Below are 23,905 nucleotides of genomic sequence, written 5' to 3'. Positions count from 1 at the left end.
GTCAGAGACAGAGACAGAACGTCAGAGACAGAACGTCAGAGACAGAGAAGGACGTCAGAGACAGAGCGTCAGAGACAGAAACGTCAGAGATCAGAGACAGAACGTCAGAGATCAGAGACAGAACGTCAGAGATCAGAGACAGAACGTCAGAGACAGAACGTCAGAGACAGAACGTCAGAGACAGAACGTCAGAGACAGAGACAGAGCGTCAGAGATCAGAGACAGAACGTCAGAGACAGAACGTCAGAGACAGAACGTCAGAGACAGAACGTCAGAGACAGAGACAGAACGTCAGAGACAGAGCGTCAGAGACAGAACGTCAGAGACAGAACGTCAGAGAGAACGTCAGAGACAGAGACAGGACGTCAGAGACAGAACGTCAGAGACAGAGACAGAACGTCAGAGACAGAACGTCAGAGACAGAGACAGGACGTCAGAGACAGAGACAGAACGTCAGAGACAGAACGTCAGAGACAGAGACAGAACGTCAGAGACAGAGACAGGACGTCAGAGACAGAACGTCAGAGACAGAACGTCAGAGACAGAACATCAGAGACAGAGCGTCAGAGACAGAGACAGAACGTCAAAGATCAGAGACAGAACGTCAGAGACAGAGACAGAACGTCAGAGACAGAACGTCAGAGACAGAGACAGGACGTCAGAGACAGAGCGTCAGAGACAGAACGTCAGAGATCAGAGACAGAACTTCAGAGATCAGAGACAGAACGTCAGAGATCAGAGACAGAACGTCAGAGATCAGAGACAGAACGTCAGAGACAGAACGTCAGAGACAGAACTTCAGAGATCAGAGACAGAACATCAGAGACAGAACGTCAGAGACAGAACGTCAGAGACAGAGACAGAACGTCAGAGACAGAACGTCAGAGACAGAATGTCAGAGACAGAACGTCAGAGACAGAGCGTCAGAGACAGAGACAGAGCGTCAAAGATCAGAGAGACAGAACGTCAGAGACAGAACGTCAGAGACAGAGACAGAACGTCAGAGACAGAGCATCAGAGACAGAGACAGAACGTCAGAGACAGAACGTCAGAGACAGAACGTCAGAGACAGAGACAGGACGTCAGAGACAGAACGTCAGAGACAGAGACAGAACGTCAGAGACAGAACGTCAGAGACAGAGACAGGACGTCAGAGACAGAGCGTCAGAGACAGAACGTCAGAGATCAGAGACAGAACGTCAGAGATCAGAGACAGAAGTCAGAGACAGAACGTCAGAGATCAGAGACAGAACATCAGAGACAGAACGTCAGAGACAGAACGTCAGAGACAGAGACAGAGCGTCAGAGATCAGAGACAGAACGTCAGAGACAGAACGTCAGAGACAGAACGTCAGAGACAGAGACAGAACGTCAGAGACAGAGCGTCAGAGACAGAACGTCAGAGACAGAACGTCAGAGACAGAGACAGGACGTCAGAGACAGAACGTCAGAGACAGAGACAGAACGTCAGAGACAGAACGTCAGAGACAGAGACAGGACGTCAGAGACAGAGACAGAACGTCAGAGACAGAACGTCAGAGACAGAGACAGAACGTCAGAGACAGAGACAGGACGTCAGAGACAGAACGTCAGAGACAGAACGTCAGAGACAGAACGTCAGAGACAGAGCGTCAGAGACAGAGACAGAACGTCAAAGATCAGAGACAGAACGTCAGAGACAGAGACAGAACGTCAGAGACAGAGCCTCAGAGATCAGAGACAGAGCGTCAGAGATCAGAGACAGAACGTCAGAGACAGAACGTCAGAGATCAGAGACAGAACGTCAGAGACAGAAAGTCAGAGATCAGAGACAGAACATCAGAGACAGAGACAGAACGTCAGAGACGAACGTCAGAGACAGAGACAGAACGTCAGAGACGAACGTCAGAGATCAGAGACAGAACGTCAGAGACAGAGACAGAACGTCAGAGACAGAACATCAGAGACAGAGACAGAACGTCAGAGACAGAACGTCAGAGATCAGAGATTAGAGACAGAACGTCAGAGACAGAACGTCAGAGACAGAGACAGAACGTCAGAGACAGAACGTCAGAGACAGAGACAGAACGTCAGAGACAGAACGTCAGAGACAGAACGTCAGAGACAGAGCGTCAGAGACAGAGACAGGACGTCAGAGACAGAGCGTCAGAGACAGAACGTCAGAGATCAGAGACAAACGTCAGAGACAGAACGTCAGAGACAGAACGTCAGAGACAGAGCGTCAGAGACAGAACGTCAGAGACAGAGACAGGACGTCAGAGACAGAATGTCAGAGATCAGAGACAGAGCGTCAGAGACAGAGACAGAACGTCAGAGACAGAGCGTCAGAGACAGAGCGTCAGAGACAGAGACAGAGCGTCAGAGACAGAGACAGAACGTCAGAGATCAGAGACAGAGCGTCAGAGATAGAGACAGAACGTCAGAGACAGAACGTCAGAGATCAGAGACAGAACGTCAGAGACAGAGACAGAACGTCAGAGACAGAGCGTCAGAGATCAGAGACAGAACGTCAGAGATCAGAGACAGAGCGTCAGAGACAGAGCGTCAGAGACAGAACGTCAGAGACAGAGACAGAACTTCAGAGACAGAACGTCAGAGATCAGAGACAGAACGTCAGAGACAGAACGTCAGAGATCAGAGACAGAACGTCAGAGATCAGAGACAGAACGTCAGAGACAGAACGTCAGAGACAGAACGTCAGAGACAGAGCGTCAGAGACAGAACGTCAGAGACAGAGACAGGACGTCAGAGACAGAATGTCAGAGATCAGAGACAGAGCGTCAGAGACAGAGACAGAACGTCAGAGACAGAACGTCAGAGATCAGAGACAGAACGTCAGAGACAGAGACAGAACGTCAGAGACAGAGCGTCAGAGATCAGAGACAGAACGTCAGAGATCAGAGACAGAGCGTCAGAGACAGAGCGTCAGAGACAGAACGTCAGAGACAGAGACAGAACGTCAGAGACAGAACTCAGAGATCAGGACAGAACGTCAGAGACAGAACGTCAGAGATCAGAGACAGAACGTCAGAGATCAGAGCAGAACGTCAGACAGAACGTCAGAGACAGAACGTCAGAGACAGAGCGTCAGAGACAGAACGTCAGAGACAGAGACAGGACGTCAGAGACAGAATGTCAGAGATCAGAGACAGAGCGTCAGAGACAGAGACAGAACGTCAGAGACAGAGCGTCAGAGACAGAGCGTCAGAGAGACTGAGCGTCAGAGACAGAGACAGAACGTCAGAGATCAGAGACAGAGCGTCAGAGATAGAGACAGAGCGTCAGAGACAGAGCGTCAGAGACAGAACGTCAGAGACAGAACGTCAGAGACAGAGCGTCAGAGATCAGAGACAGAACGTCAGAGACAGAACGTCAGAGTCACGTCGCTGCGTCTCACTCTCACTGCTTCCTCACCTGTTGTCGTCTTCAAACATGTGCTGTGTCCCGTTGCCATGGTGAACGTCCCAGTCGAGGATCAGCACTCGCAGCTGAGGATCATGGGAGTTTTTCTGGGCGTAGCGAGCGGCGAGAGCGGTGGTGTTGAAGAGACAGAAACCGCAGGGAGCGTCTCTCTCGGCGTGGTGACCCGGAGGGCGGACGATGGCCACGCCGTTACTCAGCTGCAGTGGAGACAGGCAGCCACCAGGGGGCACAGCCTCTTTTATTTACTTACTTGAATCAGAGTAGGATGTTTTTTACCTGTAAAATCACCTGACATTTATTTTTACCTTCGTGTGAATCTAACAGTTCCTATAAAGAAAATGAATTTTAAGGCAGGACTCCATGATCAATACTTCAGAATAAAAATGAGGAATGATAAACTTTATAAATAAAAAAAATGACTTTAAATCTGTTTGGCCTCATTGAAACTATTTTTCTAATAATTTGAAGTCTTCTGGTGACATTAGAACTTTATTCTGGAGATTTAAAACTCTAGTTTGGCTGTGATGATGATGATGATGATGATCATGATGATGATGATGATGATGCTCTGTCTGTCTGGTGCGTTGCTGTGCGTCCCGCCCTGCTGACGCCTCCTCGGGGCTCCGGGGTTCCTGTGTTCCTACCTGGCCGCTCAGGATGGCGTCCACTGCGTTGAAGCAGCTCCCAGCAGCTAACTGGGCGCACTGGAAGCTCTGGTTGCTGAAGAAGATGGAGGTGAACTGGTTTCCCAGTCTGTGAAGGTCGCGGGGTTTCATCTCCGCCGTCGCCTTCATCTGCTCGATGTGCTGCAGGCTGCAACACACACAGGTAAACCCTCCCGGTGGAGACGGCGGGGCACACGACCTTTCACCTCTCACCTGTGACACAAGGCCAGCTCCTCCTCTGTCGCCAGGCGGGCTGGTATCCGATGGCAACGGGCGACCAATCCCTGCTTCTGATGTTTGGAGAAGATCTTAGAAATCCTCTGAGGCTGTTCGGGGTGATGCCTGCAACGATTCACACGTTCACCACGACGTTCACACGTTCACCACGACGTTCACACGTTCACCACGACATTCACACGTTCACCATGACAGGCTGACGATTCACACGTTCACCACGACATTCACACGTTCACCACGACATTCACACGTTCACCACGACATTCACACGTTCACCATGACAGGCTGACGATTCACACGTTCACCACGACATTCACACGTTCACCACGACATTCACACGTTCACCACGACGTTCACACACGTTCACCACGACATTCACAGGTTCACCACGACATTCACACGTTCACCATGACAGGCTGACGATTCACACGTTCACCACGACATTCACACGTTCACCACGACATTCACACGTTCACCACGACATTCACACGTTCACCACGACATTCACACGTTCACCATGACATTCACACGTTCACCATGACAGGCTGACGATTCACACGTTCACCACGACATTCACACGTTCACCACGACATTCACACGTTCACCACGACATTCACAGGTTCACCACGACATTCACACGTTCACCACGACATTCACACGTTCACCACGACATTCACACGTTCACCACGACATTCACACGTTCACCACGACATTCACACGTTCACCATGACATTCACACGTTCACCACGACATTCACACATTCACCACGACATTCACACGTTCACCATGACAGGCTGACGATTCACACGTTCACCACAACATTCACACGTTCACCACGACATTCACACGTTCACCACGACATTCACACGTTCACCATGACAGGCTGACGATTCACACGTTCACCATGACATTCACACGTTCACCACAACATTCACACGTTCACCACGACATTCACACGTTCACCATGACATTCACACGTTCACCATGACATTCACACGTTCACCACGACATTCACATGTTCACCATGACATTCACACACGTTCACCATGACATTCACACGTTCACCATGACAGGCTGACGATTCACACGTTCACCATGACATTCACACGTTCACCACAACATTCACACATTCACCACGACATTCACACATTCACCATGACAGGCTGACGATTCATACGTTCACCATGACATTCACACGTTCACCACGACATTCACACGTTCACCACGACATTCACACGTTCACCATGACAGGCTGACGATTCACACGTTCACCACGACATTCACACGTTCACCACGACATTCACACGTTCACCACGACATTCACACGTTCACCACAACATTCACACGTTCACCATGACATTCACACGTTCACCACGACATTCACACGTTCACCACGACATTCACACATTCACCACTACATTCACACATTCACCATGACAGGCTGACGATTCATACGTTCACCACGACATTCACACATTCACCATGACATTCACACGTTCACCACGACATTCACACGTTCACCACGACATTCACACATTCACCACGACATTCACACGTTCACCATGACAGGCTGACGATTCACACGTTCACCACGACATTCACACGTTCACCACAACATTCACACGTTCACCACAACATTCACACGTTCACCATGACATTCACCACGACATTCACACGTTCACCATGACATTCACACGTTCACCATGACATTCACACGTTCACCATGACAGGCTGACGATTCACACGTTCACCATGACATTCACACGTTCACCACAACATTCACACGTTCACCACGACATTCACACATTCACCACGACATTCACACATTCACCATGACAGGCTGACGATTCATACGTTCACCATGACATTCACACGTTCACCACGACATTCACACGTTCACCACGACATTCACACATTCACCACGACATTCACACGTTCACCATGACAGGCTGACGATTCACACGTTCACCACGACATTCACACGTTCACCACAACATTCACACGTTCACCATGACATTCACACGTTCACCACGACATTCACACGTTCACCACGACATTCACACATTCACCACTACATTCACACATTCACCATGACAGGCTGACGATTCATACGTTCACCACGACATTCACACATTCACCATGACATTCACACGTTCACCACGACATTCACACGTTCACCACGACATTCACACATTCACCACGACATTCACACGTTCACCATGACAGACTGACGATTCACACGTTCACCACGACATTCACACGTTCACCACAACATTCACACGTTCACCACAACATTCACACGTTCACCACAACATTCACACGTTCACCATGACATTCACACATTCACCACGACATTCACACATTCACCATGACATTCACACGTTCACCACGACATTCACACGTTCACCACGACATTCACACATTCACCACGACATTCACACATTCACCATGACAGGCTGACGATTCATACGTTAACCACGACATTCACACGTTCACCACGACATTCACACGTTCACCACGACATTCACACGTTCACCATGACAGACTGACGATTCACACGTTCACCACGACATTCACACATTCACCATGACATTCACACGTCCACCATGACATTCACACGTTCACCATGACATTCACACATTCACCATGACATTCACACGTTCACCACGACATTCACACGTTCACCATGACATTCACACATTCACCATGACAGGCTGATGATTCACACGTTCACCATGACAGGCTGATGATTCACACGTTCACCATGACAGGCTGATGATTCACACGTTCACCACGACATTCACACATTCACCATGACAGGCTGATGATTCACACGTTCACCATGACAGGCTGATGATTCACACGTTCACCATGACATTCACACATTCACCATGACAGGCTGATGATTCACACGTTCACCATGACAGGCTGATGATTCACACGTTCACCACGACAGACTGATGATTCACATGTTCACCACGACATTCACACATTCACCACGACAGGCTGACGATTCACACGTTCACCACGACATTCACACATTCACCACGACAGGCTGATGATTCACACGTTCACCACGACAGGCTGATGATTCACACGTCCACCACCACATTCACACATTCACCACGACAGGCTGATGATTCACACGTTCACCATGACAGGCTGATGATTCACACGTTCACCATGACAGGCTGATGATTCACACGTTCACCACGACATACACACGTTCACCACGACAGGCTGATGATTCACACGTTCACCACGACAGGCTGATGATTCACACGTTCACCATGACATTCACACATTCACCATGACAGGCTGATGATTCACACGTTCACCATGACAGGCTGATGATTCACACGTTCACCACGACAGGCTGATGATTCACACGTTCACCACGACATTCACACGTTCACCACGACAGGCTGATGATTCACACGTTCACCACGACAGGCTGATGATTCACACGTTCACCATGACATTCACACATTCACCACGACATTCACACATTCACCACGACAGGCTGACGATTCACACGTTCACCACGACATTCACACATTCACCACGACAGGTTGATGATTCACACGTTCACCACGACAGGCTGACGATTCACACGTTCACCATGACATTCACACATTCACCATGACAGGCTGATGATTCACACGTTCACCATGACAGGCTGATGATTCACACGTTCACCACGACATTCACACATTCACCATGACAGGCTGATGATTCACACGTTCACCATGACATTCACACATTCACACATTCACCATGACAGGCTGATGATTCACACGTTCACCATGACAGGCTGATGATTCACACGTTCACCACGACAGGCTGATGATTCACATGTTCACCACGACATTCACACATTCACCACGACAGGCTGACGATTCAAACGTTCACCACGACATTCACACATTCACCACGACAGGCTGATGATTCACACGTTCACCACGACAGGCTGATGATTCACACGTCACCACAACATTCACACATTCACCACGACAGGCTGATGATTCACACGTTCACCATGACAGGCTGATGATTCACACGTTCACCATGACAGGCTGATGATTCACACGTTCACCACGACATTCACACGTTCACCACGACAGGCTGATGATTCACACGTTCACCATGACAGGCTGATGATTCACACGTTCACCACGACATTCACACGTTCACCACGACAGGCTGATGATTCACACGTTCACCACGACAGGCTGATGATTCACACGTTCACCATGACATTCACACATTCACCATGACAGGCTGATGATTCACACGTTCACCATGACAGGCTGATGATTCACACGTTCACCATGACAGGCTGATGATTCACACGTTCACCACGACATTCACACGTTCACCACGACAGGCTGATGATTCACACGTTCACCATGACATTCACACATTCACCACGACATTCACACATTCACCACGACAGGCTGACGATTCACACGTTCACCACGACATTCACACATTCACCACGACAGGCTGATGATTCACACGTTCACCACGACAGGCTGACGATTCACACGTTCACCACAACATTCACACATTCACCACGACAGGCTGATGATTCACACGTTCACCACGACAGGCTGACGATTCACACGTTCACCATGACATTCACACATTCACCATGACAGGCTGATGATTCACACGTTCACCATGACAGGCTGATGATTCACACGTTCACCATGACAGGCTGATGATTCACACGTTTCACCACGACAGGCTGACGATTCACACGTTCACCATGACATTCACACATTCACCATGACAGGCTGACGATTCACACGTTCACCATGACATTCACACATTCACCATGACAGGCTGATGATTCACACGTTCACCATGACAGGCTGATGATTCACACGTTCACCATGACAGGCTGATGATTCACACGTTCACCATGACAGGCTGATGATTCACACGTTCACCACGACATTCACACGTTCACCACGACAGGCTGATGATTCACACGTTCACCACGACAGGCTGATGATTCACACGTTCACCATGACATTCACACATTCACCACGACATTCACACATTCACCACGACAGGCTGACGATTCACACGTTCACCACGACATTCACACATTCACCACGACAGGCTGATGATTCACACGTTCACCACGACAGGCTGACGATTCACACGTTCACCATGACATTCACACATTCACCATGACAGGCTGATGATTCACACGTTCACCATGACAGGCTGATGATTCACACGTTCACCACGACATTCACACATTCACCATGACAGGCTGATGATTCACACGTTCACCATGACATTCACACATTCACACATTCACCATGACAGGCTGATGATTCACACGTTCACCATGACAGGCTGATGATTCACACGTTCACCACGACAGGCTGATGATTCACATGTTCACCACGACATTCACACATTCACCACGACAGGCTGACGATTCACACGTTCACCACGACATTCACACATTCACCACGACAGGCTGATGATTCACACGTTCACCACGACAGGCTGATGATTCACACATTCACCACGACAGGCTGATGATTCACACGTTCACCATGACAGGCTGATGATTCACACGTTCACCATGACAGGCTGATGATTCACACGTTCACCACGACATTCACACGTTCACCACGACAGGCTGATGATTCACACGTTCACCATGACAGGCTGATGATTCACACGTTCACCACGACATTCACACGTTCACCACGACAGGCTGATGATTCACACGTTCACCACGACAGGCTGATGATTCACACGTTCACCATGACATTCACACATTCACCATGACAGGCTGATGATTCACACGTTCACCATGACAGGCTGATGATTCACACGTTCACCATGACAGGCTGATGATTCACACGTTCACCACGACATTCACACGTTCACCACGACAGGCTGATGATTCACACGTTCACCATGACATTCACACATTCACCACGACATTCACACATTCACCACGACAGGCTGACGATTCACACGTTCACCACGACATTCACACATTCACCACGACAGGCTGATGATTCACACGTTCACCACGACAGGCTGACGATTCACACGTTCACCACAACATTCACACATTCACCACGACAGGCTGATGATTCACACGTTCACCACGACAGGCTGACGATTCACACGTTCACCATGACATTCACACATTCACCATGACAGGCTGATGATTCACACGTTCACCATGACAGGCTGATGATTCACACGTTCACCACGACATTCACACATTCACCATGACAGGCTGATGATTCACACGTTCACCATGACATTCACACATTCACACATTCACCATGACAGGCTGATGATTCACACGTTCACCATGACAGGCTGATGATTCACACGTTCACCACGACAGGCTGATGATTCACATGTTCACCACGACATTCACACATTCACCACGACAGGCTGACGATTCACACGTTCACCACGACATTCACACATTCACCACGACAGGCTGATGATTCACACGTTCACCACGACAGGCTGATGATTCACACGTCCACCACCACATTCACACATTCACCACGACAGGCTGATGATTCACACGTTCACCATGACAGGCTGATGATTCACACGTTCACCATGACAGGCTGATGATTCACACGTTCACCACGACATTCACACGTTCACCACGACAGGCTGATGATTCACACGTTCACCATGACAGGCTGATGATTCACACGTTCACCACGACATTCACACGTTCACCACGACAGGCTGATGATTCACACGTTCACCACGACAGGCTGATGATTCACACGTTCACCATGACATTCACACATTCACCATGACAGGCTGATGATTCACACGTTCACCATGACAGGCTGATGATTCACACGTTCACCATGACAGGCTGATGATTCACACGTTCACCACGACATTCACACGTTCACCACGACAGGCTGATGATTCACACGTTCACCATGACATTCACACATTCACCACGACATTCACACATTCACCACGACAGGCTGACGATTCACACGTTCACCACGACATTCACACATTCACCACGACAGGCTGATGATTCACACGTTCACCACGACAGGCTGACGATTCACACGTTCACCACAATCACACATTCACCACGACAGGCTGATGATTCACACGTTCACCACGACAGGCTGACGATTCACACGTTCACCATGACATTCACACATTCACCATGACAGGCTGATGATTCACACGTTCACCATGACAGGCTGATGATTCACACGTTCACCATGACAGGCTGATGATTCACGTTCACCACGACAGGCTGACGATTCACACGTTCACCATGACATTCACACATTCACCATGACAGGCTGACGATTCACACGTTCACCATGACATTCACACATTCACCATGACAGGCTGATGATTCACACGTTCACCATGACAGGCTGATGATTCACACGTTCACCATGACAGGCTGATGATTCACACGTTCACCACGACAGGCTGACGATTCACACGTTCACCCATGACATTCACACATTCACCATGACAGGCTGACGATTCACACGTTCACCATGACATTCACACATTCACCATGACAGGCTGATGATTCACACGTTCACCATGACAGGCTGATGATTCAAACGTTCACCACGACATTCACACATTCACCACGACAGGCTGATGATTCACACGTTCACCACGACAGGCTGATGATTCACACGTTCACCATGACATTCACACATTCACCACGACATTCAGACATTCACACGACAGGCTGACGATTCACACGTTCACCACGACATTCACACATTCACCACGACAGGCTGATGATTCACACGTTCACGACAGGCTGACGATTCACACGTTCACCAAACATTCACACATTCACCACGACAGGCTGATGATTCACACGTTCACCACGCAGGCTGACGATTCACACGTTCACCATGACATTCACACATTCATCATGACAGGCTGATGATTCACACGTTCACCATGACAGGCTGATGATTCCCACGTTCACCATGACAGGCTGATGATTCACACGTTCACCACGACAGGCTGACGATTCACAGTTCACCATGACATTCACACATTCACCATGACAGGCTGACGATTCACACGTTCACCATGACATTCACACATTCACCATGACAGGCTGATGATTCACACGTTCACCATGACAGGCTGATGATTCACACGTTCACCATGACAGGCTGAAGATTCACACGTTCACCACGACAGGCTGACGATTCACACGTTCACCATGACATTCACACATTCACCATGACAGGCTGACGATTCACACGTTCACCATGACATTCACACATTCACCATGACAGGCTGATGATTCACACGTTCACCACGACAGGCTGACGATTCACACGTTCACCATGATTCACACATTCACCATGACAGGCTGATGATTCACACGTTCACCATGACAGGCTGATGATTCACACGTTCACCATGACAGGCTGATGATTCACACGTTCACCACGACAGGCTGATGATTCACACGATCACCACGACAGGCTGATGATTCACACGTTCACCCATGACAGGCTGATGATTCATACGTTCACCATGACAGGCTGATGATTCACACGTTCCACACGACAGGCTGATCATTCACACGTTCACCATGACAGGCTGATGATTCACACGTTCACCACGACAGGCTGACGATTCACACGTTCACCATGACATTCACACATTCACCATGACAGGCTGACGATTCACACGTTCACCATGACATTCACACATTCACCATGACAGGCTGATGATTCACACGTTCACCACGACAGGCTGACGATTCACACGTTCACCATGACATTCACACATTCACCATGACAGGCTGATGATTCACACGTTCACCATGACAGGCTGATGATTCACACGTTCACCATGACAGGCTGATGATTCACACGTTCACCACGACAGGTTGATGATTCACACGTTCACCATGACAGGCTGATGATTCACACGTTCACCATGACAGGCTGATGATTCATACGTTCACCATGACAGGCTGATGATTCACACGTTCACCACGACAGGCTGATCATTCACACGTTCACCATGACAGGCTGATGATTCACACGTTCACCATGACAGGCTGATGATTCACACGTTCACCATGACAGGCTGATGATTCACATGTTCACCATGACAGGCTGATGATTCACACGTTCACCACGACAGGCTGACGATTCACACGTTCACCATGACATTCACACGTTCACCATGACAGGCTGATGATTCACACGTTCACCATGACAGGCTGATCATTCACACGTTCACCATGACAGGCTGATGATTCACACGTTCACCATGACAGGCTGAAGATTCACACGTTCACCCACGACAGGCTGACGATTCACACGTTCACCATGACATTCACACATTCACCATGACAGGCTGACGATTCACACGTTCACCATGACATTCACACATTCACCATGACAGGCTGATGATTCACACGTTCACCACGACAGGCTGACGATTCACACGTTCACCATGACATTCACACATTCACCATGACAGGCTGATGATTCACACGTTCACCACGACAGGCTGATGATTCACACGTTCACCATGACAGGCTGATGATTCACACGTTCACCATGACAGGCTGATGATTCATACGTTCACCATGACAGGCTGATGATTCACACGTTCACCACGACAGGCTGATGATTCACACGTTCACCATGACAGGCTGATGATTCACACGTTCACCATGACAGGCTGATGATTCACACGTTCACCACGACAGGCTGACGATTCACACGTTCACCATGACATTCACACGTTCACCATGACAGGCTGATGATTCACACGTTCACCATGACAGGCTGATGATTCACACGTTCACCATGACAGGCTGATGATTCACACGTTCACCATGACAGGCTGATGATTCACACGTTCACCATGACAGGCTGATGATTCACACGTTCACCACGACAGGCTGACGATTCACACGTTCACCACGACAGGCTGATGATTCACACGTTCACCACGACAGGCTGATGATTCACACGTTCACCACGACAGGCTGATGATTCACACGTTCACCATGACAGGCTGATGATTCACACGTTCACCATGACAGGCTGATGATTCACACGTTCACCATGACATTCACACATTCACCATGACAGGCTGATGATTCACACGTTCACCATGACAGGCTGATGATTCACACGTTCACCATGACAGGCTGATGATTCACACGTTCACCACGACAGGCTGACGATTCACACGTTCACCATGACAGGCTGATGATTCACACGTTCACCACGACATTCACACATTCACCATGATAGGCTGATGATTCACACGTTCCATGACATTCACACATTCACCATGACAGGCTGATGATTCACACGTTCACCCATGACAGGCTGATGATTCACACGTTCACCATGACAGGCTGATGATTCACACGTTCACCACGACAGGCTGATGATTCACACGTTCACCATGACAGGCTGATGATTCACACGTTCACCATGACAGGCTGATGATTCATACGTTCACCATGACAGGCTGATGATTCACACGTTCACCACGACAGGCTGATCATTCACACGTTCACCATGACAGGCTGATGATTCACACGTTCACCATGACAGGCTGATGATTCACACGTTCACCATGACAGGCTGATGATTCACACGTTTCACCATGACAGGCTGATGATTCACACGTTCACCACGACAGGCTGACGATTCACACGTTCACCATGACATTCACACGTTCACCATGACAGGCTGATGATTCACACGTTCACCATGACAGGCTGATCATTCACACGTTCACCATGACAGGCTGATGATTCACACGTTCACCATGACAGGCTGAAGACTCACACGTTCACCACGACAGGCTGACGATTCACACGTTCACCATGACATTCACACATTCACCATGACAGGCTGACGATTCACACGTTCACCATGACATTCACACATTCACCATGACAGGCTGATGATTCACAAGTTCACCACGACAGGCTGACGATTCACACGTTCACCATGACAGGCTGATGATTCACACGTTCACCATGACAGGCTGATGATTCACGTTCACCATGACAGGCTGATGATTCACACGTTCACCACGACAGGCTGACGATTCACACGTTCACCATGACATTCACACGTTCACCATGACAGGCTGATGATTCACACGTTCACCATGACAGGCTGATCATTCACACGTTCACCATTACAGGCTGATGATTCACACGTTCACCATGACAGGCTGAAGATTCACACGTTCACCACGACAGGCTGACGATTCACACGTTCACCATGACATTCACACATTCACCATGACAGGCTGACGATTCACACGTTCACCATGACATTCACACATTCACCATGACAGGCTGATGATTCACACGTTCACCACGACAGGCTGACGATTCACACGTTCACCATGACATTCACACATTCACCATGACAGGCTGATGATTCACACGTTCACCATGACAGGCTGATGATTCACACGTTCACCACGACAGGCTGATGATTCACACGTTCACCACGACAGGCTGATGATTCACACGTTCACCATGACAGGCTGATGATTCATACGTTCACCATGACAGGCTGATGATTCACACGTTCACCACGACAGGCTGATCATTCACACGTTCACCATGACAGGCTGATGATTCACACGTTCACCATGACAGGCTGATGATTCACACGTTCACCACGACAGGCTGACGATTCACACGTTCACCATGACATTCACACGTTCACCATGACAGGCTGATGATTCACACGTTCACCATGACAGGCTGATGATTCACACGTTCACCATGACATGCTGTTGATTCACACGTTCACCATGACAGGCTGATGATTCACACGTTCACCATGACAGGCTGATGATTCACACGTTCACCACGACAGGCTGACGATTCACACGTTCACCACGACAGGCTGATGATTCACACGTTCACCACGACAGGCTGATGATTCACACGTTCACCACGACAGGCTGATGATTCACACGTTCACCACGACAGGCTGATGATTCACACGTTCACCATGACAGGCTGATGATTCACACGTTCACCATGACAGGCTGATGATTCACACGTTCACCATGACAGGCTGATGATTCACACGTTCACCATGACAGGCTGATGATTCACACGTTCACCACGACAGGCTGACGATTCACACGTTCACCATGACAGGCTGATGATTCACACGTTCACCACGACATTCACACATTCACCATGACAGGCTGATGATTCACACGTTCACCACGACATTCACACATTCACCATGACAGGCTGATCATTCACACGTTCACCACGACAGGCTGATGATTCACACGTTCCATGACAGGCTGATGATTCACACGTTCACCATGACAGGCTGATGATTCACACGTTCACCATGACAGGCTGATGATTCACACGTTCACCACGACAGGCTGATCATTCACACGTTCACCATGACAGGCTGATGATTCACACGTTCACCATGACAGGCTGATGATCACACGTTCACCATGACAGGCTGATGATTCACACGTTCACCCATGACAGGCTGATGATTCACACGTTCACCACGACAGGCTGACGATTCACACGTTCACCATGACATTCACACGTTCACCATGACAGGCTGATGATTCAAACGTTCACCATGACAGGCTGATCATTCACACGTTCACCATGACAGGCTGATGATTCACACGTTCACCATGACAGGCTGAAGATTCACACGTTCACCACGACAGGCTGACGATTCACACGTTCACCATGACATTCACACATTCACCATGACAGGCTGACGATTCACACGTTCACCATGACATTCACACATTCACCATGACAGGCTGATGATTCACACGTTCACCACGAGAGGCTGACGATTCACACGTTCACCATGACATTCACACATTCACCATGACAGGCTGATGATTCACACATTCACCATGACAGGCTGATGATTCACACGTTCACCATGACAGGCTGATGATTCACACGTTCACCACGACAGGCTGATGATTCACACGTTCACCACAGGCTGATGATTCACACGTTCACCACGACAGGCTGATGATTCATACGTTCACCATGACAGGCTGATGATTCACACGTTCACCACGACAGGCTGGTCATTCACACGTTCACCATGACAGGCTGATGATTCACACGTTCACCATGACAGGCTGATGATTCACACGTTCACCACGACAGGCTGACGATTCACACGTTCACCATGACATTCACACGTTCACCATGACAGGCTGATGATTCACACGTTCACCATGACAGGCTGATGATTCACACGTTCACCATGACATGCTGATGATTCACACGTTCACCATGACAGGCTGATGATTCACACGTTCACCATGACAGGCTGATGATTCACACGTTCACCACGACAGGCTGACGATTCACACATTCACCATGACAGGCTGATGATTCACACGTTTCACCACGACAGGCTGACGATTCACACGTTCACCATGACATTCACACATTCACCATGACAGGCTGATGATTCACACGTTCACCATGACAGGCTGATGATTCACACGTTCACCATGACAGGCTGATGATTCACACGTTCACCATGACAGGCTGATGATTCACACGTTCACCATGACATGCTGATGATTCACACGTTCACCATGACAGGCTGATGATTCACACGTTCACCACGACAGGCTGATGATTCACACGTTCACCACGACAGGCTGATGATTCACACGTTCACCATGACAGGCTGATGATTCACGTTCACCATGACAGGCTGATGATTCACACGTTCACCATGACAGGCTGATGATTCACACGTCACCACGACAGGCTGATCATTCACACGTTCACCATGACAGGCTGATGATTCACACGTTCACCATGACAGGCTGATGATTCACACGTTCACCACGACAGGCTGATCATTCACACGTTCACCATGACAGGCTGATGATTCACACGTTCACCACGACAGGCTGACGATTCACACGTTCACCATGACATTCACACATTCACCATGACAGGCTGACGATTCACACGTTCACCATGACATTCACACATTCACCACGACAGGCTGATGATTCACACGTTCACCACGACAGGCTGACGATTCACACGTTCACCATGACAGGCTGATGATTCACACGTTCACCATGACAGGCTGATGATTCACACGTTCACCATGACAGGCTGATGATTCACACGTTCACCACGACAGGCTGACGATTCACACGTTCACCATGACATTCACACGTTCACCATGACAGGCTGATGATTCACACGTTCACCATGACAGGCTGATCATTCACACGTTCACCATTACAGGCTGATGATTCACACGTTCACCATGACAGGCTGAAGATTCACACGTTCACCACGACAGGCTGACGATTCACACGTTCACCATGACATTCACACTTCACCATGACAGGCTGACGATTCACACGTTCACCATGACATTCACACATTCACCATGACAGGCTGATGATTCACACGTTCACCACGACAGGCTGACGATTCACACGTTCACCATGACATTCACACATTCACCATGACAGGCTGATGATTCACACGTTCACCATGACAGGCTGATGATTCACACGTTCACCATGACAGGCTGATGATTCACACGTTCACCATGACAGGCTGATGATTCACACGTTCACCATGACAGGCGGATGATTCACACGTTCACCACGACAGGCTGACGATTCACACGTTCACCATGACATTCACACGTTCACCATGACAGGCTGATGATTCACACGTTCACCATGACAGGCTGATCATTCACACGTTCACCATGACAGGCTGATGATTCACACGTTCACCATGACAGGCTGAAGATTCACACGTTCACCACGACAGGACGATTCACACGTTCACCATGACATTCACACATTCACCATGACAGGCTGACGATTCACACGTTCACCATGACATTCACACATTCACCATGACAGGCTGATGATTCACACGTTTCACCACGACAGGCTGACGATTCACACGTTCACCATGACATTCACACATTCACCATGACAGGCTGATGATTCACACGTTCACCATGACAGGCTGATGATTCACACGTTCACCATGACAGGCTGATGATTCACACGTTCACCACGACAGGCTGATGATTCACACGTTCACCACGACAGGCTGATGATTCACACGTTCACCATGACAGGCTGATGATTCATACGTTCACCATGACAGGCTGATGATTCACACGTTCACCACGACAGGCTGATCATTCACACGTTCACCATGACAGGCTGATGATTCACACGTTCACCATGACAGGCTGATGATTCACACGTTCACCACGACAGGCTGACGATTCACACGTTCACCATGACATTCACACGTTCACCATGACAGGCTGATGATTCACACGTTCACCATGACAGGCTGATGATTCACACGTTCACCATGACATGCTGTTGATTCACACGTTCACCATGACAGGCTGATGATTCACACGTTCACCATGACAGGCTGATGATTCACACGTTCACCACGACAGGCTGACGATTCACACGTTCACCACGACAGGCTGATGATTCACACGTTCACCACGACAGGCTGATGATTCACACGTTCACCACGACAGGCTGATGATTCACGTTCACCATGACAGGCTGATGATTCACACGTTCACCATGACAGGCTGATGATTCACACGTTCACCATGACAGGCTGATGATTCACACGTTCACCATGACAGGCTGATGATTCACACGTTCACCATGACAGGCTGATGATTCACACGTTCACCACGACAGGCTGACGATTCACACGTTCACCATGACAGGCTGATGATTCACACGTTCACCACGACATTCACATTCACCATGACAGGCTGATGATTCACACGTTCACCACGACATTCACACATTCACCATGACAGGCTGATCATTCACACGTTCACCACGACAGGCTGATGATTCACACGTTCACCATGACAGGCTGATGATTCACACGTTCACCACGACAGGCTGATGATTCACACGTTCACCACGACAGGCTGATGATTCACACGTTCACCATGACAGGCTGATGATTCACACGTTCACCATGACAGGCTGATGATTCACACGTTCACCATGACAGGCTGATGATTCACACGTTCACCATGACAGGCTGATGATTCACACGTTCACCATGACAGGCTGATGATTCACACGTTCACCACGACAGGCTGACGATTCACACGTTCACCATGACAGGCTGATGATTCACACGTTCACCACGACATTCACACATTCACCATGACAGGCTGATGATTCACACGTTCACCACGACATTCACACATTCACCATGACAGGCTGATCATTCACACGTTCACCACGACAGGCTGATGATTCACACGTTCACCATGACAGGCTGATGATTCACACGTTCACCATGACAGGCTGATGATTCACACGTTCACCACGACAGGCTGACGATTCACACGTTCACCATGACAGGCTGATGATTCACACGTTCACCACGACATTCACACATTCACCATGACAGGCTGATGATTCACACGTTCACCATGACATTCACACATTCACCATGACAGGCTGATGATTCACACGTTCACCATGTCAGGCTGATGATTCACACGTTCACCATGACAGGCTGATGATTCACACGTTCACCACGACAGGCTGATGATTCACACGTTCACCATGACAGGCTGATGATTCACACGTTCACCATGACAGGCTGATGATTCATACGTTCACCATGACAGGCTGATGATTCACACGTTCACCATGACAGGCTGATGATTCACACGTTCACCATGACAGGCTGATGATTCACACGTTCACCATGACAGGCTGATGATTCACACGTTCACCATGACAGGCTGATGATTCACACGTTCACCACGACAGGCTGACGATTCACACGTTCACCATGACATTCACACGTTCACCATGACAGGCTGATGATTCAAACGTTCACCATGACAGGCTGATCATTCACACGTTCACCATGACAGGCTGATGATTCACACGTTCACCATGACAGGCTGAAGATTCACACGTTCACCACGACAGGCTGACGATTCACACGTTCACCATGACATTCACACATTCACCATGACAGGCTGACGATTCACACGTTCACCATGACATTCACACATTCACCATGACAGGCTGATGATTCACACGTTCACCACGACAGGCTGACGATTCACACGTTCACCATGACATTCACACATTCACCATGACAGGCTGATGATTCACACATTCACCATGACAGGCTGATGATTCACACGTTCACCATGACAGGCTGATGATTCACACGTTCACCACGACAGGCTGATGATTCACACGTTCACCACGACAGGCTGATGATTCACACGTTCACCATGACAGGCTGATGATTCATACGTTCACCATGACAGGCTGATGATTCACACGTTCACCACGACAGGCTGATCATTCACACGTTCACCATGACAGGCTGATGATTCACACGTTCACCATGACAGGCTGATGATTCACACGTTCACCACGACAGGCTGACGATTCACACGTTCACCATGACATTCACACGTTCACCATGACATGCTGATTCACACGTTCACCATGACAGGCTGATGATTCACACGTTCACCATGACATGCTGATGATTCACACGTTCACCATGACAGGCTGATGATTCACACTTTCACCATGACAGGTGATGATTCACACGTTCACCATGACAGGCTGATGATTCACACGTTCACCATGAGGCGGATGATTCACACGTTCACCACGACAGGCTGACGATTCACACGTTCACCATGACATTCACACATTCACCATGACAGGCTGATGATTCACACGTTCACCATGACAGGCTGATGATTCACACGTTCACCATGACAGGCTGATGATTCACACGTTCACCATGACAGGCTGATGATTCACACGTTCACCATGACAGGCGGATGATTCACACGTTCACCACGACAGGCTGACGATTCACACGTTCACCATGACATTCACACGTTCACCATGACAGGCTGATGATTCACACGTTCACCATGACAGGCTGATCATTCACACGTTCACCATGACAGGCTGATGATTCACACGTTCACCATGACAGGCTGAAAGATTCACACGTTCACACGACAGGCTGACGATTCACACGTTCACCATGACATTCACACATTCACCATGACAGGCGACGATTCACACGTTCACCATGACATTCACACATTCACCATGACAGGCTGATGATTCACACGTTCACACGACAGGCTGACGATTCACACGTTCACCATGACATTCACACATTCACCATGACAGGCTGATTGATTCACACGTTCACCATGACAGGCTGATGATTCACACGTTCACCATGACAGGCTGATGATTCACACGTTCACCACGACAGGCTGATGATTCACACGTTCACCACGACAGGCTGATGATTCACACGTTCACCATGACAGGCTGATGATTCATACGTTCACATGACAGGCTGATGATTCACACGTTCACCACGACAGGCTGATCATTCACACGTTTCACCATGACAGGCTGATGATTCACACGTTCACCATGACAGGCTGATGATTCACACGTTCACCACGACAGGCTGACGATTCACACGTTCACCATGACATTCACACGTTCACCATGACAGGCTGATGATTCACACGTTCACCATGACAGGCTGATGATTCACACGTTCACCATGACATGCTGTTGATTCACACGTTCACCATGACAGGCTGATGATTCACACGTTCACCATGACAGGCTGATGATTCACACGTTCACCACGACAGGCTGACGATTCACACGTTCACCACGACAGGCTGATGATTCACACGTTCACCACGACAGGCTGATGATTCACACGTTCACCACGACAGGCTGATGATTCACACGTTCACCATGACAGGCTGATGATTCACACGTTCACCATGACAGGCTGATGATTCACACGTTCACCATGACAGGCTGATGATTCACACGTTCACCATGACAGGCTGATGATTCACACGTTCACCATGACAGGCTGATGATTCACACGTTCACCACGACAGGCTGACGATTCACACGTTCACCATGACAGGCTGATGATTCACACGTTCACCACGACATTCACACATTCACCATGACAGCTGATGATTCACACGTTCACCACGACATTCACACATTCACCATGACAGGCTGATCATTCACACGTTCACCACGACAGGCTGATGATTCACACGTTCACCATGACAGGCTGATGATTCACACGTCACCACGACAGGCTGATGATTCACACGTTCACCACGACAGGCTGATGATTCACACGTTCACCATGACAGGCTGATGATTCACACGTTCACCATGACAGGCTGATGATTCACACGTTCACCATGACAGGCTGATGATTCACACGTTCACCATGACAGGCTGATGATTCACACGTTCACCATGACAGGCTGATGATTCACACGTTCACCACGACAGGCTGACGATTCACACGTTCACCATGACAGGCTGATGATTCACACGTTCACCACGACATTCACACATTCACCATGACAGGCTGATGATTCACACGTTCACCACGACATTCACACATT

General features: G+C 49.0%; 1 protein-coding gene across 1 annotated transcript in view; it reads right to left on the bottom strand.

Moving 5' to 3' along the window:
• Positions 1 to 23,905, bottom strand: part of hdac6 (histone deacetylase 6) — a 61,978-nt gene that overhangs the window by 28,270 nt on the left and 9,803 nt on the right. Inside the window, 3 exon segments of the mRNA XM_055022147.1 lie at positions 3,415 to 3,620; positions 4,068 to 4,236; positions 4,302 to 4,430. Coding sequence (XP_054878122.1) covers positions 3,415 to 3,620; positions 4,068 to 4,236; positions 4,302 to 4,430 — 504 coding nt within the window.

Source organism: Poeciliopsis prolifica, unplaced genomic scaffold (genome assembly GCF_027474105.1).
Source record: "Poeciliopsis prolifica strain line A6 unplaced genomic scaffold, Auburn_PproV2 SCAFFOLD082, whole genome shotgun sequence".
Lineage (NCBI taxonomy): Eukaryota > Metazoa > Chordata > Actinopteri > Cyprinodontiformes > Poeciliidae > Poeciliopsis > Poeciliopsis prolifica.
This window is presented reverse-complemented; position numbering and strand designations above follow the sequence as displayed.